Source organism: Camponotus vicinus, unplaced genomic scaffold, assembly GCF_025532165.1.
Source record: "Camponotus vicinus isolate PSW18456_S1 unplaced genomic scaffold, iyCamVici1.0 SCAF_12, whole genome shotgun sequence".
Classification (NCBI taxonomy): domain Eukaryota; kingdom Metazoa; phylum Arthropoda; class Insecta; order Hymenoptera; family Formicidae; genus Camponotus; species Camponotus vicinus.
Window position 1 is genome coordinate 16384497 of NW_028141948.1, and position 24967 is coordinate 16409463.

The 24967-nt window shown below is 41.4% G+C and overlaps 2 protein-coding genes and 1 long non-coding RNA gene across 7 annotated transcripts in view; 1 reads left to right on the forward strand and 2 right to left on the reverse strand.

Annotated features, from left to right (window-relative positions):
* The window catches only part of LOC145963033 (uncharacterized), a 269815-nt gene that overhangs the window by 13132 nt on the left and 231716 nt on the right, over positions 1-24967 (forward strand). The gene's annotated exons all lie outside the window — the stretch shown is intronic.
* Positions 154-4571, reverse strand: LOC145963031 (uncharacterized). 3 transcript variants are annotated; one of them, XM_083084620.1, is made up of 3 exons: positions 4361-4571; positions 2132-2181; positions 154-1773 (listed from the first exon to the last, which is right to left on the reverse strand). In XM_083084620.1, exons 1-3 carry the CDS (start codon positions 4401-4403, stop codon positions 1288-1290), a joined length of 579 nt encoding a protein of 192 aa, XP_082940746.1. In that variant the 5' UTR covers positions 4404-4571; the 3' UTR covers positions 154-1287. The 3 variants fall into 3 exon arrangements, with proteins under 3 accessions (XP_082940746.1, XP_082940744.1, XP_082940745.1); XM_083084618.1 differs by having other exon boundaries at positions 154-1809; positions 2060-2181; positions 4361-4568; XM_083084619.1 differs by having other exon boundaries at positions 2060-2181; positions 4361-4558.
* The window catches only part of LOC145963004 (uncharacterized), a 30484-nt gene continuing 11001 nt past the window's right edge, over positions 5485-24967 (reverse strand). For 2 of the 3 annotated variants that reach the window (XM_083084567.1, XM_083084565.1), the window contains exons 2-4: positions 22533-22715; positions 13291-13436; positions 5485-5957 (exon numbers count right to left, since the gene is read on the reverse strand). In XM_083084567.1, the coding sequence (XP_082940693.1) occupies positions 5894-5957; positions 13291-13436; positions 22533-22682 (360 nt within the window). In that variant the 5' untranslated portion in view covers positions 22683-22715 and the 3' untranslated portion in view covers positions 5485-5893. Of the gene's footprint in view, positions 6835-13290; positions 13437-22532; positions 22716-24967 lie in introns of all 3 variants that reach the window. The other variant, XM_083084566.1, reaches the window with a different exon arrangement.

Sequence of the window (24967 nt, forward strand, 5' to 3'; positions counted from 1 at the left end):
TATATATATATATATATATATATATATATATATTTCATACTAATTTTATAATAATAATTATTATTATTATTTATTGATGAATACTTTTTTAAATATCATAAAATCTGTATACGCACAAATAGTAACAGGAGTATAAAAGATAGATTATTTAAATACGTTGCACGTTTTTTTATTACAAACATATTTATCTTCATCGAATATAAAAACTTGATAAAGTGTATGACGAGGCGCGTGAACGTGCGTATCACGATGCGTGCAAAAATAAAAATGACAGTATTGAGAGTTTTCTTAAAAGTATCGAAAATAATTCGTCGTCTTTTTGCATAGAAAAAAAATAATTAAACTTAAAATTTAGCACAGTCTTCATAGAAAAAAAAACAAAAACATAATACATCTAATCTCTATTCCGATTATAAATAAATTTGCACATAGATGCAGAATACTGTTAATTTTAGCATAAAATTAGTAAATATAGTAATGTAATCAAAATAATATTAATCATAATAATAATTAGCTGTAATTTGCTAAAACTAAAGTTTTCTAATGACAAATTACACAATCGTCATACATGCGTTAATCAATTTTGCATAATCTTTTACGTATTTCGATCATATTTTATAAAAAAGAATTGATACACATCAAAATTTATCAAATCAAAAGATTGCATACAGCTTGCGAAAATTATAATAATTATAATTATATTAGTTGAGCTTATAGCATTGTGTACATTTCCTGGCTTATAACTCATCACGACCCTAATCACTTTGACACGAATTAACGTACCGCGTTAAATTTCTATGAAATCTCGTTTACATATAAATTCACTATATAACAAGATATGTATCATTTTTTGTCTCTCTTAGTACTCATTTTATAGAAAAATTAAATTATTTAATTCCCTTTGCTTTAGCGTTACAATCGTGTTTGATAGTATTTTGATATCATCGACTTAACGCCTGCGATAAATCGACACAAGCGTTATTGTGATCTAATCGAGCTAGAACGGAAACTACGTGGAAGAGCAGATTGTCGTTTACCTTGCGCGTGCATCTTGCATTTCAAAAAAATGGAGACGCATCGTGAAACTTCCTTTACTTTTTTTTTTAATTTTTATGTGACTCGTCAACGTAATTAATATTGTCAAAAGGAAAAAAAATTATCGGCGAGTAACATTTAAAAATTCTTTGGTCGTCGTCGCAGCACAATCATTATGCGTTAACGCAAGCTCGTCTCGGCAAGGCTTACAATCTTTTCTTATAACTGCTATTGTCGCTCTTGAGCTAGAATTTAGCAGCAGGTGAACGGCTTCTCGAGTATGCCGTGCGCAATACTGGTGTTTTGCGGGCTCTCCTCGACGGAGGGCGAGAGCGGCATGCCATCACCGTTAAAAAAACTACTCGAGTCGGAAATCTTGACAGAGGTAATGTCTTTATTGTCCGATATTCTCAACAGACCCTTAGCGATAGCCAGAAAAACGGTTTCCACTCCCTCGTTATGTAACACTGAAATCTCATGATACGTAGCACCAATCGACGTGGCGTACTTCTGACCCTCCTCACCGTCGACTTGCCGCTGATGCAAATCGGACTTGTTTCCGATCACGGCCAGCACCATCGTGTCCTCCACGTTCTGCTGCAGCTCCTTTACCCAACCCTTGATCGCGGCGAAGCTGTTGTACTGTGTAAGGTCGAACACCAGCATGGCCGCGTTGGCGTTTCTGTAGTACATCGGCGCCATAGATCGGAATCTTTCCTGGCCAGCCGTGTCCCATACCTGTAAAAGGAAGTCTTTCAAACGAAACGCTTTCAACTTTTTAGAGCGATTCGAATGATTTTATAAACGGTCAATTGGAAGCGTGAATTTTAGGGTTGTATTATGAAAGATGATAACGATACAAAGACAATCGAAGCAAAGAATAGAGAGGTCAGAGATTAATTGAGAAGACAACGCGAGCAACGATTGATGGAACTTCATGACTATTAATTCGATATACTAAATTTTTCTATTAATTATTAAATATTAATATTAAAACTCAACAAGTATTTGTTTACAATCATACATGTAATTTTATCTTCATATCCCCTAAGTTGAGTTTGCAGTTGAAGAAAGATGCTCCTATCGTCGGACTTACATTATCAAAGTTTCCTATGTAACGTCCGATTAAACTCGTTTTGCCAACACCTGAAAATATGGCGATTTGTAGACCAATAACACTTGCATATATAATTCAATATTGGTGTTCAATATTAGCTATCATTTAATACATGTGACATACATATACATATATCAAACTTTCGTTCTATAAATACCAAAAAAATCAATCTCCTTATCTGATAGCACGTGATTATAAGCTACTGTACAAGAAAATTATTTTATAAAACAAGATAGAACGTCACATAATTAATTATATATATATTAGTTTCACATTTAATTATAATTTTTTTATTAAATTATTTTTTTTAATTATTTTTATTACCTTTATAATTATTATTGTAATGATTTAATAAAAAAAAAGAAATAATTAAATGTAAAAGTAGATATAATTGATTATGCGAATCTTCATGTAGCTGCATAAAATTGTGTAAAGATTCGATTCTTGCATAGTAATTTAAAATCACGTGCTATCAGATAAGGAGATTCATTTTTAATTAATGACAAAATAAAACTTTGTTAAAATGATATAGCTACGTCGCAGTAATTGTAATAAAATACAACGGTACATTTTACTACAATATATATCATTGTAAAAAGGTCAATATTTTGAAAGATAAGATAGTGTATCGGTTATTCTGAGAAAAAAAGTTTATATGATCATGTGTTCGCTTCTAGTTTCCGAGATAAAGTTATATGGTGTGTATTCTATTCTTCGTTCTATAAATAATCGATGTTTGACTATTGTACTTTGTATAAGCTGCTTGAAGGATTATTAAAATACTATACATACGTATTGAATATGCAAATGTGACATTCAGAATCAGACATAAATTCACATGAACTTTTTTCATACTCATCTCTTAAAATTTTTATTCCTAAAATACCTTGTATATGTATGAAAATAGCATTCATATATTTTTATTATATAATAGAGAGCAATAGCCGCTATATAATTGACATTTTAAAATTGAAATAATTTCTCTGTCAGTATACATATATATATACAATTCGCTATTTTCTTTGCATCTCCATTTTTGATCTTGATAAAATGCGCTTGGATTATTTTTATCGGCATTAATTGCATTTCCACTTTAAATTATTTTCTATAATTTTCCTATTTTATTTAATTACACGAAAGAGAGAGAGAGAGAGATTATATAATTCTAAATATATATAATTTCGTATTTAACATTTTTTTATTTCTTTCTTGTAACTAATAAAAAAAACTTTGAGAAAAAAATTATTATATAATGTTTCATTGAGACATTATAATTTCGCAATTATTTTTTATTTTCATTCATCGCTGCTATCGGTATTTTTGTTTTTGATTAAATATCGTATGTATAAAAAATGCGATTGCGCTAAAAAAAGATATGTAAAAAGCTGATTACGGGATTCCCTAGAGTATATGCCTTACATATTATCAATGCGCTTTGCCGGAATGTCATACGCGGATTTTGATCTCCATCCATCCGAGAGTGTATGTATTGTAATATAAATAAACATTATGCCACTCGTGTCAAATATCTGATGCAAAATGATATCATTCTTTTTTACGATTTAATTCTTAGAAAGAATGAACAAGTTCTTTGATATCTCGATAATGAACGAAAGATCAACAATAGCTATCAATAACAAAAGCATTCGTCGATACAAATTATTTACGTCATCAATACGTATTGTTTCTATAACGATTGTAAAGACAATGACTGTAAATTCACTAAATAATTTGTCGAATATCGCTTCAAGTGGTCGAAATATTTGACGTTTTTGTAATCAATAATTATCTCTACAATCGAACAATCACATATGCACATATATTGACATGTTCATGCATCGACAATAAATTCTCATTAGTTCAGGGTCACAAAGTGGAAAAAAAATCTTGTATTTCATCAGAGATTTTAAGTGAATTCATTTCATTCGCACAACATAATCAAGCAATTATATCAGATATTGCAACATCTAATTTCGTAATGAATGTAAATAAGCAGCAGATTCAAACTGAGCTTGTTCACCTAACCTCCATGACATAACAAAGGATAAATCGGGAACAATAACGCGATGACTAATCTTTGAGATGCGTGATCGCGTCTATAAATTTATGCGAATTGCGCTTTCGGGACGTCAAAAAAAAATCATTTATTCCTATTATATAACGTCAGGCAAATTTTACGCCGCGCGTTTTATTGCGATCATCACTTACCCTGCGATCCCAGCAATACTACTTTGCCCTCTATCGTCTTCATATTTGACGTACTACATAATCGGATCCGTCCAACCAAAAATCTCACATACTACACAACTAAACTAATAAGAGGCACGGCTCTTTTGACGTTTCTCACGCTTATAGTCGTGTAACTCGTAGCATTTAGTTGTACGTTGATCGGTAATTTTTAGCTTGCCATCCTCTAACTGGTCTAGTTGCCATCTCTCAACGGTATACGATAACTTCTACTGTGTTTCGTATCGGTTGATAAAGAGAGTTTAATCAAAATTGAAAAATAAACAATCTGTCTTCGATATTTTCTGTTTGATATATTCTGTTAAATTATATATGTTACATGGACATTGAAGTAAATATTATATTAAATACTTTAATAAAGTCTTACATTCATTAACCATTGTCCGATAAGTTATCTACAGAATGATAATTTTCTTAATCTTGCATATAAGTTTCACGTATTTTTTTATAGATGTCCATCTCTTATTTTTACTTCTCTCGCTACTTTGGTAATTATTATTTATACATTGCATTATTTTTCTAGCGATATACGATTGGGTAGAAATATTTTTAGAAGAGATGTTTGTTTTTTTCGAAAATGCTATATTTGAACAGTTTATTTTTACATTAATATATAAAGTGTTCGTCCTTAGATCGAATCATTGAACTTATCTTTTGTTGAATATAGAATTTAATTAATATACTATCGTGGATAATTAATTAATGTTGATTTTATTTCAACAACAATGTAAACTGTTTCGCGAAGCTTCGTTATATTTTATTACGGTGAATTATTCTCAATTGAATTTCAGAGGCGAGAGTCCTTTTTTTACAGCACGACGCATAGCCAGAGCGCAGAGAGAGAAAGAGAAAGAGAGAGAGAGAGAGAGAAGCATTAGTTTAATTCATATTACTTTTCTCATAAATCCGTCGGGACTCGTGTGCGGAACGATGGCATAACGCAAAATTCATACACGATTGTACCCGTAATATGTATGTACTCACATATATATGTATACGTGTGCGTGTGTATATATATATATATATATATATATATATATATATATATATATATATATATATATATATACACTATATGGCAAGCGTTCGCCGAGGAAGAAAGGGAGGCAGAGATCGTAGGCAGAAACCACGAGAAGAGCTCCGCGGTTCTCTGGCGAGCGACTCTTGCCTCCCCCACCTCCCCCTCTGAGCCGGGGCTGTTCCGATTCCAGACAGTTTTTGCTGAAACATCGTACCGTTGATCCGGCATTTTCCAGGCCGCTTGGTTTATCGCTCGGCTTGATCCCTCTGTTCGTACCGCGGTGTTACAAGCCCCTGCAATCGATGTTTTCGTCCCATCTTTCTTACTCCGCTCCTCTCCCGGTGCGGGTCCGTATCAGAATTTACCTATTTCTTCTTATCCTCCTGTTTCTTTTTCTCTATGTCTCTTTCTCTCTCTCTGCTTTTCTCAACCTCGGTAGATAACCGCCGCCGTTTATCTCTCGACTCTTATAGTTACATATACATTGCGATGTAAAGCTCCGTACGATTCCCCGACCGCGTATTCGAGACGTCGGTCCTGCGGAAAAAGAATCGACCTTCGATACATGAGATATATATGCTATTGCTGAAAAATAGAATCTCACTGAATTTAACACTCAAGTATTTAAAAAAAAATGAGATACACTGACAAAACACGAATGCGTATTTGTTTAATCCGCTGTCCCTTCGAGATCTCGGTTATATATTCGATTTATCTTTCGCCGTGTATTTTGACAATTCCTTGGAGAGGGGAGGAGAATGGCCGATCTCGTTTGTCCATTAACTCGGTTCCCTTTAATGCATCGTAGTAAGAGCTGCAGACTCTTCCACGGTGTTTTGACACTCGCCGATGCGTGACGTCGACCGCTATAACGTCGCCCGATCCATTTTGCAACGCGATTTATTTGCGTCACCCTTCCACACGTTTCCCTTCGAGAAATCGTCGCGACACCCGCTGCCGATAGAATCATCGTCGTATTTCATAGAGAGAGATTGAAAGAGAAAGAGAGAGCGAGAGAGAAGCCGAGAGTTGGAATCCTCCGGAAGTGGACGAAGTGGTGCAATCCTGAAAGATGTGCGCGCCGCAAGCAGGAAGTGCGCGGCCACAGGATATAAATTGAATCGGGGTTTCGCATCCGACGCGTAAAAGCGAGTTCGCACGCCCTTTAAATCCACCCCACCCTCTGCTCCCCTCATTGCTTTATTGCGGCGTTAGACAACCATTATGGAACGGAAGATGCCAATAATTTTCGTGGCGCGTCGCTTGTACAGCTCGGTGAGCAGTTTGGGGGATCCTTTAATTCGATGTTCTTCTCGAAAAGATATGTCTGCGCTTTTTCACATTCAAACGCCTCTTCCATCCTTGATTTCTTCGATATCAAATATTCGTACTATACTCGATGTATATTTTTTTCCTGCAAAATATCATTGAATTCTTTTCTAAAAGAGCGAGTAAGTATGATAAGATAAATAAAAAAAAAGTGTTATACGCGAGTCAAATGTTAAAGGGATGAAACTCATCGTTAGTTACAGCTATCGCAGATATACGGTGAACCGCAGGATTAGTCCCAAGCATTCTCGTACCAGTCGCGGTGACCTGTGGCTAGCCGTTGGCTTAGATACACGGGGCTTAGATTCGCCTTGGGTTTGGTTTAGGCCACCCTCGCGAAGGCGATACGTCAACGTCATAATGGGGGTCATAAATCCGGCTCGCACGCGCCTAAACCTCGTCGAGGGGTGGGCGGAGGGGAAGGGCGCACGCGGACCACGCATCATAACCGTCCATAATCCGTCCGCGTGTTCGTACCTCCGTCTTAGTTTGCACGCTGACTTTACTGGATATTAGAGACTTCCATCCGTCATATCATATCTCGTTTTCGCTCCAAGCGCTGTGAGAAAGTGTCTAAAGACAAACAAATACGGAAGCTTACGCAAACACGAACATTACGTCAGATATATCGTCAATTTCGTCCGTTTGAGAGAGAGAATAACAATATTATATCATCGGAGAATTATAAAAATACACTTGGAGCTAAAATTACGTTAATAATATATTTTTAACCCCCATTTTTTTTTTCTCCTCCTACAACCACGATTTACCGTACAATATCCGATATTAATCGTGTAGCAGCGGCATAATGGCGCTATAATAATGGTACCGCGTTAATGTTATTTCACACTAGGCGTTATCACAATTTCGCCCGGCAGGTGCCAGGATCTAGATTACCCGGCCGAGCTATATACGCGAGTAATTAACGGAGAGCAGTTTGTAGAAATAATTCCACCCTTATCGCGCGGGTAAAGTGAGCGAGAAATAAATTTACTCCACATTTTCTTTTCTTTCTCTACGCGCGCCAACTCGAGCGCGCGTTCGCTGTTTCATTCGCAATCAGTGGCAGTGTTGTTTCACGGCGTAAATGTTCAGATGTAAGTGTTAGCAGTAACCTTAAAGTTATCGCGCGGACAACGGGTCGTTAACGAGCATACCACGTAGAATGCAGGTTACCGGTCGAAGGGCCGGCATTCTGCCACGGTGTTACGGCCACTAAGGGCTGTTTACACTGGCGTTGTCAACCGACGTATACCACGCACGCGATCGTACATAAGACGACGACAGTAAAGTCGCTGTAAAGTCGTCAATCAGCTATACTTGATGGCGGCTATTATTGTTTGACGAGATATTATTACAGGGAAGCTTGTGTTTACTGTCCAATATTAAATATAAAGAAAGAGAGGACCTTTTGATAAGGAAAGATTCGCGTGTCGAGAAGAGAAATTGATAAAAGAATCTCTCAAATTAAAAATTGTGCAGCGCGAATACGTTGTACGACCGTTGACAGATCCACAAAATGTTTCTCTGTTTTCTTTTGAAACACTCTGTCGTGAGTAATGGATGCCATGATTTCCCAAGAGTCGTCGAGCTATATTGTATATTTTCACACGAACGTGTGTGACCGCCTGTCTTTCTGTCACATGACATTACGACTGAAATGTCGGGCTTAAAAATTTAATATTATTACTACGACACATTAATTAATGGAATAATCATGAAAAAAATCATAATAAATAAATAAATAAATGATGTCGACATTTCGCGTAAAATTTATAGAAATATTTATCTTCTTACTAAGGCAGGTCACGTCGGATTACGTGCTACATTTGATTCGTTTATATCGGTTTCGTTGAGCCAAGTAGGTCAATGGCGAAAACATTTCGAGACCTTGGATATCGGTATCGCGAAGCGATAGTTTCAATTCAATTTGGGAAAGTCAGTTCTGCAAGAACGGCGATGTATTTGCATTATTCGCAATATATTCGTGCGACGAAGTGTATTATTGCGAAAAAATTTCGCTCAGTGTGCGCCACAATTACACATAAAACTAGGCGAGCAGGCAAATTGATTCCACTTTAATAGATATCGCTATTGTGCGTGTGTAGTAACGCGTATAACGGAGTAATGAAAATGGATAATACATATACAAACTCTCAGCTTAGGGGAAATTGCGGAATGATAAAATATAATAACAGAAGCAATAACGTAATTGATATTTGAAGATGCACGAAGGCGGAAACGAATAACGATAGAAAAGTGCGCTGACAGAGAGGACCAAATATATCGAAGTAGTAGAAATTTAATTTTCTTGAAAGTGAAAAAAAAAACTATGCAGCGCGATTGATGCGAGGAAAAACCGCGGTTCAATCAAAATCAAGCGATCGTTAAATAAGCGCAACGATATCGATCTTATTTCCTCATTCCTTTCTCCGAGGGAAAAAAATTCCAAGACAAGACCTCTCATTTGTCAATGTAGAAAGCTGGAGCCAATTCACATGGTCATCAATTCACGCGTATTATTCCGACTCGAACCTAATCATTGAGCATCATCGAATGTAAAAAATGCGAATATTCCGTCGATGGAATAGCATTTCCATTTCCCGAAATGGTTGAAGCGAAACTGGGCGACAAGAGAGAGAGAGAGAGAGAGAGCGGAGCAAGAAGGCGATGAGAGAGGGAACGGCGGAGCGCTGCCTTCGTCTTCGACGAAGACGACGACGGCGACACTTGCTGGTCGCCAAGAGCAACGTAGCAACAATCCCGTTTAGTACTCCCAGCGTGTCTGCGCGGTGGAGAGTACAGAGAAACGTGGTGGTGGCGGCGGGCGAACGAGCTCTGCGGCGGTGCCAGGGGGGTGGAGGGTGTGCACGAAGGGTGGATGAAAAGTGAAGAGTGGGGTACCAGGATACGAGACGGCTGGCTAGGACGGGTGTTGCGGGGTGTCGAGGGGAGCGCGCAGGAGAGGATGACGGAGGCAGTCGGAGGATATACAGGGGATCGGGTGGAGAGCCGTGGCAGAAGGAGGGTGGAGGAGGGTGGTGGTCTGGGTGGTTGGTTGGTGATGCATTGCGCGAACTCCCCGCGGCGAGGTCACGTGACTCGTACCCCCGGCCTATCATTGATCGCTCCCCGGAGGAACGTCGGACACACTGTACCCACCAAGCATTGTACCTTGCACTTTACCAGTTTTCGGAGGACATCCTTAAAGCTAAAATAGAGACGAAGAGGCGGTGAGAGGTGATAGACGGAAGATGTTTCGCTGGCGATGAGCATTTCGAAACGACGATCTCATGCTTCGATGAAAAATTTTATTCTCTCTCTCTCTCTCTTCTTCGCGATAACATTGATAGCCTTGTATTAAATCGTATCATGACGAGTAAAAGCAGGAAAATGTTATATTTGTTATTATCTTATCGATCAATATCGCGAGATGGCAATATAATTTTTCGCGACACGCGGTAACATTATTTTATCGCGAACGATAAATATCTCGGATGTTTTTCGGGATTTATTAGAATGCGAGGTTGAAACGGGACAATACTTGAATATGTGAGTGTCAAGTGGGAACATGCGAGGCTATTTTTTCCCTTTCAGGGACTAGAAAGACATTTTAGCAGAATGTTGCGCCTGAAAAATCTCCATCTTTCTTCTTCCATGTTTTATCCACTGCTTCGTAACAAAACACTCTCCTCGCGAAATATAGGTTGTAACACAATAAAATAGGACAAGCTAAATATTTTATATCGGTATACACAATGTTTCACATGAAATAAATGCAGTCGCGTATCTCGTAGTTGTAGAGGATATCAGGGAAACAAAGAGAAATATTATAGAACGTTTCCATTATAGAACATAATAATTTATATGCTTTGAAAAATTAAAATTTCCTACATTTCACACACACACAGACACGTGTTAAAGGAGGGAGAAGGGGGAGCCAGAATAAATATTAATTATTTTAAAATGCACGGAGGATAATCACAATTCCGAGCGGTCGATGTGGTATTATGGTTAATTCTCGCCGAACACGGAAGTCAGAGCTTCCATACATCGAAATAGACAGAATAATTTATAGTTACACGTCGAGCGATGAAGCTAATTAGCAAATGATATTTAACGGCGTAATAACGCTCTCGCGTGTCCGCGCGCTGGCACCAAAAAGGTACACAGCATCCGTTTCGCATCCGTTCAATGCGTAATTATGAAAAATGTGCTTGTGTTTTATATGATTCCTACTGATCGTTACACGTGTGAACGCCACTAGTGTGGCGCTTCCATGTCGGCAGATTACAGCCGTTGTTATAGATTTATCATTATCATTTGTGTACGTGTTGACGGAAGGCAAAATTTATATAAAGTACGAAATTCTTCAAAAAATTACATGCATATTTTTGAAAAAAAAAAACGCTTTAATGTCGGAAAATTTCATACGTCGCTTCTCCCTCGCGCAAATATAACCGAAAACTTGTATCCAGCGTGTTTATCGATGAATACATGATAGTTCCGAGATCGTTTATCGTCTCCGCATTTATTGTACAGATTTTTGCTAATACGAAAATAATAACGCCGAACAAAGGCTACCACCGGCGGTTCGTCGACGATCCCGAGGTGACATTCGACGGGAATTGGAATTTCCTGCGGTTCTTTTGTGATGCAAAGAGAAGAGGCCGGGTCGCGCGACGAGGTGCGAGCGAGAGGGGCAACGATGTCTTTTAGAATTAAATAGTTACGACACCCTCAAAGGCCAGCTGTTCGGACTCCGGGATCTCAGCTCTTGCAGCCCTCCCCTTTCGCAACCTGCTTCTTTCCCGCGAAAACTCTTTAAATCGCTCCTTTCGCTCCCGGCGAGAGTTTATTAAAAGGGTGAAGTCGCGAAGAAAAGAAGGGGAACGGGCCTAAAGGCGGGTCGAGCTTTAATATATTTTGATTGATAGGATTAGCGCTTCCTCGATTTTCATGAACGGATTCGATTTGAAGGTCCCGAGGAAATAAAGGACATTAGGAACCACATTAATTTCTGCGAGAAATAAATATCGACCACAAGTGACGAAAGAAGCGATTACGACTGCGTGCATCCCAACTCGCGCAAACAATATATATATACGTTTTTCATGGATGCAAATGAATTCCGCTTTGTCTCTCGTAATTCCATAAACTCGTTGTTCGTCAGAACTGCGTGACAGATGGAATGAGCGAAGAAAGAGGTTGGATTCTGAGGATATTCCGAGAGGGGACGCGCGGATGAACCGGATGGTGGCAACGCGCGGTAAGCCGTGTAAGAAAGAACGAGAGAGGGGAAGAGAAGTGAGGAAGGATGGGTACAAGAATAATTGAAGACGAGTTTCCTTCACTCCTCGCGAATGGGGGTGGTTGCGCGAACGGGGGCTTGGGGTAGAGTAGGCTGTTGATGGAGGCAGCACCAGATGTTATCTTCCTCCTTGGGGTGACGCCATCAACTTTTAGACAATGCGAGGACTTTTCGGCGAAATATCAAACTTCGGTCGCGTCTTGTCGACGCCAGCCTCCCGCTCCTCGTCCCGTCCTGGCGCGGCTCCGCTCGCCGATTTGACACACAGTCGGCCATTATTATTAAAATGTAAATTTCCCCGGAGATTTGTCTCCGGCGACGACATATCTGAAATTCGTCCTTATCGCCGTAAGATTGTATTACGCCGTAAAGCTCTGTACGCGAGAGAATCAAGAGGGAACTCGAGTAGAAATTAACAGACGTCACAGTTCAATTTATACCCTTTCTTATAGAAAGAATTGAATATTTTCCAACGCGTTATAAATACTGAATATCAAGATAAACAAACGTTATCTATGCATTTATCGCATCGTTTATTTCGCACTATCTTTCTGCCGAAATCGTATGGGGGAAAGGATAGTTTTGCCTCACCTCGTACATTGTCAAAAGCGGGCTATTATTGACCGGTCGTATCAGCGTGAAGTAAAATGACCATCCGGTTCTACGACATCCAGAAAGGGAAAATAGCAGTAGGAACGACCCTCTTTTTCTTTCAAGGTAATAGCAAGACGATTATGGCCATTCGACTCGCGGGAGGGAATCGAATGATTTGATCTTGGCGAGATAAGAGCGTGGCGAGGAAAGACGGAGGAATAAGGAGACTAGGAGAAACGCAAGGACAACTCACAGTAGGAAATGGAGGTGAATCCAGGTACTTGAGAACGGGCAAGGGAGACAGATACCACGATGCAAGATGGTGAGAAGATGAGGCAGGGGGGAGACAGAGGGAGGGGAGAAACGGACAGAGTCTAAGTATAAGATCGGGTACCTTTATCGATGCCATCCTACTCGTAAATTGAATCAAAAGGAGCGAAATGAAGAACCGGGGTGGACGACTTCCTTGGCGAAAGGGGAGGGGAACGAGAGAGAGTGAGAGAAAGGCGGTACGCGACGACGACTGCCGAGGTATTTTATCGGGAGTTAAAATGGCCCTTTAATCAATGTCCCTTCTTAACTACAAGCCATGAGATAAACGACCGGAAATGACGCCCCGATAAGAAAATTGCTTACCCGACGTCTCTTTCGAGAATTGCCTCGCTTTCCCAGCATCCGGTGCGTATCTTTTGCCCCGCTCTTCGTAAATCGTTATCAAAATTGATGTTCACCGTGTCGACAGTTTCATTCCTTGATAATCCGGAACTAAAATGTGTGTTATTCTGAAACACAACATATTTCTATACCATATTTATATATTTATATATATTTACATATATATAAATGATTGCAATTTTATATATATTTATTTATTTATTTATTATATAATTATATATAAAATTGCATTTTTAGAAAATTGCATATTTATTTATTTATTTATTATATAATTATATATAAAATTGCATTTTTAGAAATAAATCGAGATAAATTATACAGCCAACTATAATAAGTTAAAGGTAAAACGTATCAAACATTTTGCACGTCAGAGAGAAAAAAAGAGAGAAAGAAGGAGAGAGAAAGAGAGAGAGAGAGAGAGAGAGATGCTACAAATTTTATCTACGAAGTTGCATGAAGGTTTCATACCGTGAAAATAGAGCTCGTTACCCGCGAAACAGGTTACACCCTCGTTTACCGCGGCAATTTATCGAAGATATCAATCTTTGGTATGCGAAGCAGTCCACATGCATTTGCATGCACGGGACGCTTCCTCGACGACAGGTGCAGGCCGCAGATAAGCGCGGCCGAATTTTTGGGCCAATTATTGGCATTTCGTAAAGCACATTTCGGACGGAGAATAAGCGATGCACTTAACGAGCATCGTGGCATAATGCGTTCTTTTGCGGCTACGCTGAGGGCATGACGCAGGTGCTGCGCTATCTTCGTCGTGCGCGTCCGCAGGATGTCGATTGTTCCCCGTATTTGGTCGCAATTTATTACGCGAGATTACTGATTTACGATTGCGCGAGTCAACGGACAGACGAAACGTCGTTATTGTTTCTCGTTACGTTTGCACGATGACAAGCGTCGAGATATCATTTCAAAAAACATCTTACCACTTTATGAATTAAAAAAAAATAAATATACATTTTTTGTATGTATGTGTGTGAATTGCATAAGTCAAAAAAAAACGCATATATGCTCCGCGTATTAATAATACATGAAGTCCTTTGTTCAACGGATTGATAGCTCGTTCGTTAGCGCAAATGAATGAATATGTAAGTACGTGCGAGAGATACGCAAACGGAGGAGAGGAGGGGGGGGGGGAGATGGAATTTCAGAAAAAGATTCGAGTATCGCGCGAGTAGCCCATTATACGAGAATATCTGGAGCAACACTGGTAGCGCGAATCTCATAGGCTATGCAACAATTATCATGCAAATAGACGGCCGTTTAGCGGCTGCGAATCGCGCGGAATTGAAATTCCGACCGCGTCTAAGGAACGAAGGGAACGGGAGACGGCGGAACGCGCGAGACGAGCGGTTGCCTGTATTTTAATGCTCTTACACGCAGCGCCGAGTATTTAAGATAGTCGGTAGAAGAAGATCGTGGAAAGGAGGAGGGGAGATGACAACGATAGAACCTGATGAGAGAAAGAGAGAGAAAGATTAACGAAATAAAGGAAATTTCAAGGAGCATGAGAGAGAAAGAGAGAGAGAGAGAGAAGGGAGGATCATCGTCCTGCAGGAACGAGCTCCGGCCCGACACGCTGTTAAGTATGGGTTTACGGCAGATACATATCGCGATGTATATATTGTGTTTTACTCGGGGAAGTGCGTTCCGGAGTAGTAAAGGTGCCGGCGGATGGTCGAATACCATCGCCGCTAACATTTCCGCGAGACGATCCTTGATTACATATTCAGGCAAGTCGACGATCGATGTCGGCTCCGCTAGGGGGAATAACTATGAGATGGGATACTAATCTGAAATATTGAGACGTCTATGTGTGTGTGTATATGAGAGAGAGAGAGAGAGAGATTCCGACTCTCTCTCTCTTTCCAAAAAAGCACAAAAATTGTTATATATAGCGTTGTAAAAGATATGATTAAACAAATAAATAAACAAATTCCTTTCCGTACGATAACAAAAATTTGAGATCGTAATCCTGGTGGAATCTTAACGAGATTTTAATCATAATTTGTATCTGTTTCCTCGGTCAACGACTCGAATAGATTAATAGCTCCATGCAGAGTAGATAGATCCTGGAGCGGCGAGATTTATATTCGGTGGAATCCCGTCGTGAAAGAGTGTCGTCCTCGCGCCTCCGGCCGAGGAACGATGACCATCGGAACCAAGAAAGGGATAGAGGGTAAGAGCGCGAGAGGAGAGGACTTGTCTCTGTATCCAATACACCTAATACACGGTCGTGAGCGCAATGACAAATATATCGAAGTATTCCCGAGGAATTGAACCACTGCTGGCGGGGTCACGCGAAATATGCTCGTCCCATCTTTGACAATTTGATCCCGTCGATGAGATAGCATTGTATGTGGTGAGCGCGCGATCGGCTTCTTCGCTGCAAGCTTGGCTCTCTCTCTTTCTCGATACTTCATCCCTTTTTATTTATACATCTCTCTCTTTCTTATTGTTTCCATCAGAGGGAATTCGAGATATTTATATCGCACGACCGGGATAGGCCGCCAATAGGGCGCGATACTCCGTTCTTTTCTCGACAAGAGAACGCTACTTGCGCAATGTATAGTTCGAGCTTTCATGTTTCTATCTGGTACCGTGCCACCGCGCAGTTTTCCTTTCTTTGCTCGCTTTCCTTCGTATTTATCTACCCTACCGTCGTCCTTCTTTGTTCTACCTATATATATGTGTACGATGCCTTGCACGGACGGCTTTAGCGTGAGAGCGGTACATTACCGGCTAGTTCGCATATCGTTTGTCTCTTCCATTTTCTTTTCCAGATACCTGCTGTTATCCCTCTTCTCTTTCGCTCTTTTTTTCGACTTATCCCGCTTCACTCGCTTTTCGACCACGGTCTGCTCCTCTCTCGAGTTCCTTCTTTCTTCGTTTTTTTTCCTCTTATCCCGCCGTCTTTGAGGTAGATACATATGCAGCCTCATCGCATGTTTTAACACGTGTTTCGCGAAAAAAATTCCCTTCTCGATCGGCCGATAAGTGCGCCGTCGGTTGCCATTACAATCCCGCGGCGATTTCCGGATCGTCGCGTAGTAAATATCCGGCCATCTCTTACGATCCTACATACATAGAGAAAGAGAGAGAAATTCCTTTACACCACGAATTCTTTCAGGAATACCGTAGATAGCGATCGCGGTGTCTCGGCGCGAGCCGAGATTTCGCAAACCGAAGCTGGCGAGCGCTCGTGGTAATATAATCCTCGGCTTTAGCGAAAATTAAGTCTCGATTAGCAGGGTAAGCGGTACAATCGAGCGCGCGAGAATTAAATTAGGACGCCCCCGCGGAATCGTCCAACGTTCGCCAATTGTCGACGAAAGCTTTCGATTCGCGTTACGAATACTGCCAAAGACCGTAAAACTTAATAATGCACGTCTAGTAGTTGCTCGTAAAACGTGAGCGTGACCTTCACACTTCTACACGTGTCCAGAGTTCGCAGAATGATTCGACGTACCGTGACATCTGACGCATCGCAGGATAAGTGTTCGTGTGGGCACGTTCTCATGATATAATGCACACGAATACTACTGAGCAGATTACCAGAGCATGTGTTATAAAAAGAGACAAACAAACAGAGAGAAAGAGAGAGAGGGTGCATTGTGACGAGAAGTAGATTGGTAAGTACACACAATCTACTCGCCATAATTCACACCAGGTCGGCGAATTATAAATTGTAGGCGCACGCGCACGCGCGCTCCCACACCTGGTGAGCTGTGGATGGAGATGATTTCTCACCGGGATGCTTAACAGAAAAATTATGTTTCGCGCTCAGGATCACATTTTTTTCACCTCGAGATACCTGAAAAAATATTATCGCACCATCATTATCTGATTTACAGGAGGAGACACTACCTTTAATAATGCGTATTCTTTAATCATTTAATTGATTATAATGGTCGATACTGTTGGTAAAACTGCAACATTTGACTGGAAATCTATTCAATTAATTTCTGTAATAGAGCGAGAGAGAGATATTTATATTTATGCTTATATTTATACAAGTGTACACGATATTCATGATGATCTGAGAAAATGTATGCATTATAGAATACTCAAACTGTTCGACACATGAGTCACGCAACCGAGTCCCCAAATCACCTTCCGGCAAAAAGAGAACTGATCAATTTCAGATTTATAGTCTGGCCGCGTTAATTAGAAACCTTGCATCTGCACCAACGAGAAAAAAGCCGCTTTCTCCCCTTCCTACCCTGCCTCTTGAAGCTTCGAGAGCGCTGATTTTTGTTGCCCGATAGAGATTCTCGATACTCCTTGCCATATCAAATACAAAAGACACGATTACTATTCAGTACAGCAATCTTCCGTTTTATATTAATCGCGAAAACAATAGTTTTACACATTTTCGCGCGAGAGAAATATACTCTTGCGTCGAGGGTGATGGCGAATACAAGTGTAGAAGAAATTTCGAGGGGGCGAGCCAATTAGCGGTACGCAGCATCGCATCCTCGGCGAATACCTCAAGCGGTGGACAGGTGTGAGATGAGCATAATCGTGTATACACGCGCGTGAAACGGCCGTGTTAACACACGTGCGAATCTGGCGAGCGCAGCGGGACGTATCAAGTCATTTCGCGTCGTGGTTCAGGTTTCCTTGGACCGTTCTTCCTACCTGCTTCGCCGAGATAGGAAGTCTTCTCGTTGTAAAGTTGACAAATAATTTAACACCGAGCACGCATACCTTGTTTCTACCTGCACTTAATGTTGTAAAAAAAGAAAAAAATGAGGAAAACAAAACGCATTTTCCGTTTCAACGAGAAAATCGAGTCGTGATCGTTATCTATCGGGTGACTGTTCACTTTGCAATCTCAACGTGCTGTTGCATCAACGGTATATCGTTCGACATGCCATTATCAGTCGCACTTCATCGCGCGCATAATATCGTTTCGACTTTAATGGCGGCGCGTTTTGCACGTACACATGTACGCGGTGCGCCAGTTGTACACTTCCTTTGCGGACTCCGCCCCCGCAAACGCCCCTTAGAAATTATACGATCCGTGCAGCGGTACACCTGTGTGCGGTCGTGTCTCTTGGGCGAGAACGTGACTCGACTATCCGATGAGCCACAGTCATTTCGAGAACAACGTGAATTCATAATTTCTGAAACAAGAAGTAGCTGTAGTGAAACGCGTTATTGACCGCGCATAAGAACAACTACGATTCTCTCTCTCTGATCTAATATTTTTCACGGGATTCTCTATTATGCGCGCATATTATTCCATTCGAAATATTTATATTCTACGAATAACACAATTTTCATTGCACCATCGATGAATTAAGCTACTTATTCGATTATCTGAAATAGAAATCTGAAAATAAAGCGTCCCGATAAAATCAATATTTTATCCAGAAAACGTCGCGTTCTTTCGTGCACGAAGGAAAACAGCCCCCCCGGCCTCCCCCTCCCCCGATCCTTGAAATCGAGCAGCATATAGCGTGTCCGGCGCTATATGATCCGAGGACCACTCTCGGATCGTGTCGCGTCGGAGCCACGAGGGATCTAATCCTCCAAACTTGCGCAGCGCGAAATCGCGCCTTTCACGAACATGTGTCTGACATTTTTAATCGTCGGATTAAAATAACTGATGCCAAGGTGTAGCCCCGGGAATCCATTATCCGGCGGCGGATGAGGGACCGGCCACCCAAAGTGTCGCGTGTCCCCCGGGGATCTGCCAGGCAACGTGGATTGTTTTAAGCCTGACTTTAAGTCGTTTCGATTCTGTCGTGGAACCGCGTTGCATGAAAAACAAGCAAAGGATATTAAAAAAAAAATCTCTAACTTACTTAACTGAATTTTAAGTGACACGCGAAGCGGAAAATTATTATTTTTTTTTTTTTCGAAATTAAGATTTTTAGCGAATATATCGGTCTATACAGTAGATATGATAGAGATGTTGTTCGTTTAAACTTTGGCGACCGTTTTGCAAAATTCGTATAGGAAAAACCAGTTCTCCTCCTCGGTATATGACTACGCCAAGAGTTACAAGTACCGCCGGGGGCACCGAGGCTGCGATCGAGGGATTCCTTTATTGCTCGGATAATAATGATTCGGACCCTCGGCTGACTAAAGAAACGCCCGAAGGTTTACTGGTAAATTACCGAGCATCTCTCCTGCAATTACCGATGTAAGAATCGTAGGTTTATTCTTTGTATAAACACCGGTATAACATGGTCTAACAAAAAAAGTTATTTCAATAATTTTGTACATATATATATATAATATGCTTAATAATATAATTTTATAAAATTGTATTGTAATATAATTTTATAATATAATTTTATTATAATATTATTATAATATTATAATATAATTTTATATAATTTTATAATATAATTTATAATATAATTTTATTATAATATTATTATATAATATTATAATATAATTTTATATAATTTTATAATATAATATAATTTATAATACAATTTTATACAAATTTTAATATACTTTTATATAGTGCTTTATATAGTGTAAACCTATGTCTATTAAATTTCAATAAAGAATGTGTACCCGTATATAATAATGTCTCAGGAACTACGACCATCTTGACGTATACGAGAAATATATATACCAACGGAAAAGAGGAGAGGGGAGCGAGGATGCAACAGGAGTGCATTTCCGGGGGGCGGTACTTCTCGTACGTGGTTTTCTCTCTCTCTCTCTTTCCATGTCAGCAATTCACTATGCATTTGTTCACGTGCGTGGTCTACGTGCATAAGTGTTCCAGGTAAACTCCATTACCGGCAGCCATGTTTCTCGCTTTGCTACCGTATCCTCCACTATTCACGGATACTTTGTCAAAGCGATCATTGCACGCAAGATACAAGAGCGATGCGTGCGCGCATACACATGCATACGTATCTCGATTTATGTTTAAAAGATATCTTTGAAATATAGTATAATGGACCACACGCAGAAAAGAGACGACTTTCTAGTAAAGATGCCGCGCACAACTTTTAATGTCGTCAGAAACCAAATACAGATCTCCAAAGAAGGCACGCATAATAAATATTGTCTACGACTGCGTATTTTGCAAGTTGGTAGCTATGTCTCGGGCTTCCGAGAAACTCGCAAGACGTTTGCCGTGAGCACATTTGTTCTGTCGTGTACACAGCGGGACAACTCGCTCGAAAGGGAATATAGTAAATTGAGGCCAACGGTAGGACGCGGAGTACAAATATGTTAAAAATTAGCTGGGCAAATACGCATTATTCCGAACGTTCGCGTTAGAGACGAATCGCGAGAGGGTTAATTTATTCGGCCTCGTGCTTTCGCGAAGCCGTAGGATCGTCCGCGCGAATTAAAGTTTCGCGAATTCCATTATGAAAATCTCATATAAGCGTATAATTAATGCTACACGTGACTGGATACCGTCGCGTACAAAATTAAAATTCGTGAAAGTGCGCGGCGGCATTTTGTCCGGAGCGGGATTCAATTTTAAAAAATCGCAGCATTATTTCATATTCGCCGCGTGTCTTTGCGCGCGTACATTCGCAGGTGATAATTAAAAATACTCGTTCGCGTTAATATCAGTCGGGAAAGCGGCTCCGCCGCCTCCGGCGACTGGATATCCGCATTTCCATCGCTTTTCCCATCCAACTGTCCCCTCCCGTTCCCCTTCTTCGGGACGTTTATCTCGTCATCGCGCTCTCTTTTGCATCCCAGGACAGAACTCTCTCTCTGCGACGAATTTGCAAGCTTTTAATACAAACGCGACGCTCGTACACTGCCGAACGCAACTTGTTGTCAACGCCGTGCTTTTCCCTTTTTCCCCTCCCCTTTCTGTCCATCTCTCGTCGTTCTGTCCTCTTCTCTATTCCGCGATTCCCCGGCTGTTTTTGCCGCCGTATCTCGACGGGTTTCCATCCCCTTTATGAATAAATGGAGAGAGAGAGGGAAAAAGAGAGCGAGGGAGAGAACGAGAGTCGTTTTCACCTGCAATCGTCGCGTTAACGCGACATCCAGTCTCTCGCGAGCGAGGCAGATCCTCTCCCTTCGCGGTGGAAAACGCTGGTCGATTTTATTTATGTATATATATTCGGCCCCTCTCGTGTTATATCCGTTCCGGGTCTGAGCTGACAGATCACACGGAATATGCGTTCGCCGTCGCATTCGTTTCTGTCGGCGTTGTCTGTCAACGTAATGAGCAGACACGTTTTGTCGATATAACGAGAAGGCTTGACAACTCTCCGCCGCTGCGCTTAAAACTCCATGGCGCGCTTACAGCCGCTTAAATGCAGAATGTCGATATGTGTACGAGCAGAATTTATTGATAGATACATTAACCGGTTCGCCGCGGCTGTCTTTCACCTAGCTAGGTGAAATGACGAGCCCAAACGTGCGCGTGTGCACGGTAGGGGTAATCGAATCATCCGCGATATCTTCGATTGAAATATCATTTTTGCCAGACGTCGCTCTCTTTTCGATAATTTTGTTTACGAGTTGTCGACCGCTAATTTTACTCGACAATGAGCGAATCGGTTTTTCTTCGTTGATCGCATTTTCCAAGAATATTTCGACACATTTTGATCGAATGTTGCGCCCGTAAAACGTATATTCGTACTACTCCTCGTATATATAAGTAGATTAGAGTGTTACACGTATCCTCGTTAGAGCTTAATAGTCCCGCTATTTTTCAAGTGCGCTCGAGCGTTCGTCGCCGAAAGCCACACGCGTGCCACCGGACTTACTCTCCGAACATAATGGAATCTATCATCGAGAGGGTCGAGATTGATTATCTCGCGACGCACGCCCATATCCATTCGGTGCGACAGTGGGCGCAATATTTTGCTTAGAGGCCATTCTAACGAACGCGGCGAGAAAAATGAAACGAGCTGTATCATGGGAGTACACATGCTCAATCTAGATGACTCTTTAAATTATATAGGCGGGTCACGGCCACGTGCCGAAGAAAATGCATCAACGGCCTCCCCAACAAGTTTTTTCTCTTGTATGTGTCGACATGATTAATATATCCGCGTTCTCAAATGTTGTAGTTTCTAATTAAATAGACTTTACCACTTTGACATTAAATTATAATAAATAATATCAAAGCAAAAAATTAGTGATTACTTATTTTTATAAATTATTTCGCTCTTATTCATCTAAAACGAGATTCTGTGCGTTTAATTGTTTTTTTATCGCTTACTTAATAAATTTAATACCTTTGTGGACTCGAGCCCCGAATCCGTATCATGAGTGGTGATCACGAGAAACATCCATTTCCATCCAGCATTCGAATGCAGTCTTGTAAGCGAGAATCCGGGTAAAGTCGGGGGTCGAGGGTTGGCGCGAGAACCTTTTCGCCGGCGCATGACATCCTTGCTCCGCGACTGCTCTCGAGCACCCTAAACAAAGGGATATTGAGAGACCCCGGAGAGAGATGGAGGAGAAAAGTAGAATGAGAGAGAAACTGCCGGACGCGGGAAAAGGAAGGATGCCAAGGATAGGCGGACCTACCACCTTAAGGATCAGAGTGACTCCGCCACAATAGTGCGTCGCCGGGAATCCAAGGGGGTTTATTAAAGCCGTGGTTGGCGATACAACTCACGTTCTCTGCTTTTCCACCAAACACCCTCCTATCCTAGTCTACCTTCTTCTCTAGTGCGCTTTTCCTCCCCAACGGCTTCTTCCGCTCGCTCGCGTTTATACGCTTACCCGGGAGTGTCCGATCGTTTGCTATCTTACACCGGACTCCAAGTTTTTCGAATAAATGACTCAACTTTGTCGATATCGCTAATTACATATACAGCTCGTTTTATTTTATATAAAGATAAAAAAGACAGCAATTTACGTTTAAGTAATTTATCAATATTTCGATTTATATTATTTTGTGTCATTTAAAAGAAGAATTAATTCTGAAACAAGGACAATTTTTTAATCCTTAAAATTTTAATTAAAGGATTAAGACTCGAGGAAGAAATTTTCTGGGAAGAGATAATAAGAGAAAGACAGAGGGAGGGAGGGAAAGTGCGGAAAAGTATCGCCTCCGAGCAATTCCCGTCGTAAAAATAATCCAAAGTACGACGAGCACTCTCGCGGTCGCGGCGGGATTTCCGGCGGATATATCGCTCCGTGACATTTGCGACGAGCATAATCCGAGGACGTGGATAACGCGCGCCTCGCTATATTCATACCAGGTATAAATCAGGACGTCGCGCGCGCGCGCCTCGGGGGTTTTATCGACAGGGACATTACGCGAGCATAGCGATGTACGCGTGTAAGAAGGCGACGGCGGGTAATCGGGACCCTGGAAACACGTGTCCCACATCCCGCGTCCCGCTCGGCTCTTCCTCCCCCCCCCCCCCTTCGGTGGCGGCGCAGCTCTCTCCGCGAGAAAAGGAAAGAGATGGAGAGAGAAAGAGAGAGACTCTCCTCGATCTCCTGGTGATAGCGCGACTCCTTTTCCATCGCTATACGAACCCGTCGCCCTCGTTGACACGAAATGCGCATTAGGCGCGGCTGCATTCTTACGCCCTCGTTCCACGGGCCCCTACACGGTTACCTTTCCGCCGTTGCCTCCCCCCACATCTCTTCCCAAACCGGTCATACTTTAAACGCCTGTCACACAAGGAAGCAAGAATGCGTTATGACAGCTGATACGCGCGGGTTACACGATAGTTTTACGCCCCAAGTTTAAAAGTATCATCGTCATGTGCCGCGAGATGATCTTGGTAAGATAGATATTCGGATGAGATTTTTGAAGGCTCATTATCCTCTCGGAAATAAACGGAAAGTAAATCATTGTAATCGGTAAATCGATTTTTACAAAGACGTTACTGTTTGATCGATCGCAGGATTCTCTTCGGACCATTTTTCAAAGCGCGGTCCAGACGCGGTTCCCTCGCGCATAACGTCCTTTCTCCCTCTTCCCCCGCGCCAACTTTTCTTCCTCGTGCGAGGGATAGATGGAACAGAATTAGCTCGGTACGCGTGTACCGGCGCCGTCGAGCAAAGCGATAATAAAAGATCGCGGGGTAAACTTTCGCATTTTTCCGTGGACGCCGGTACGATTTTTATTCCGCCATCCCCCGGCTCTCTTCCGCTTCCTGCCGCGGTTTTTTTTTTCTGCTCTCTCTTTTTCTCTCTCTCTCGATGCATTTGTCTATCCTTCTTCGCCCGACGTTCACCGGAACTTGCATTAGCGTCTGGTGGCTCAAGCCGGAGGGTTGGTTCGGCGATGGTGCTGTACTTCCTGGACAAAGTAACCGCGCCATTGTCGCAACAAACCACCCACCCGCCCCAACTCGACCTTCTCCGTTCCCTTGCGAAGCGCGTGTCCATTGTACTCGCGTCGTGTTAACGTATCTGTATAGAATATCGCCGCACGCTGTGGAAGCGTTTCTCCGTTAGAGCTGTACGTTGTACGGCTAATTTCAATGTGATTTTCTACAAGGACCTATTATTGTACCGCAGTAATGATAGATTGTAGCCGTGAAGGTGATGCGGGATGCGAATTTATAGCGCGGTAAATATTTCCAACAGCTGTGCAATCATCTTTTGGAAAATGAAGGCATAATTTTTGATGAGCGATAACGCTCTAATTTGTAATTATTACGGCTAGTGCATTACATTGACGACGAGATCGCGATCGCGAGTT

Coding starts and splice junctions, on each gene's coding strand:
- LOC145963031 (XM_083084618.1), bottom strand. CDS start 4,403: ATGAAGACGATAGAGGGCAAAGTAGTATTGCTGGGATCGCAGG. Junction 2,182..4,360: donor AGTATTGCTGGGATCGCAGG/GTAAGTGATGAT, acceptor CCATATTTTCAG/GTGTTGGCAAAACGAGTTTA. Junction 1,810..2,059: donor ATATGAAGATAAAATTACAT/GTATGATTGTAA, acceptor CGCTCTAAAAAG/TTGAAAGCGTTTCGTTTGAA.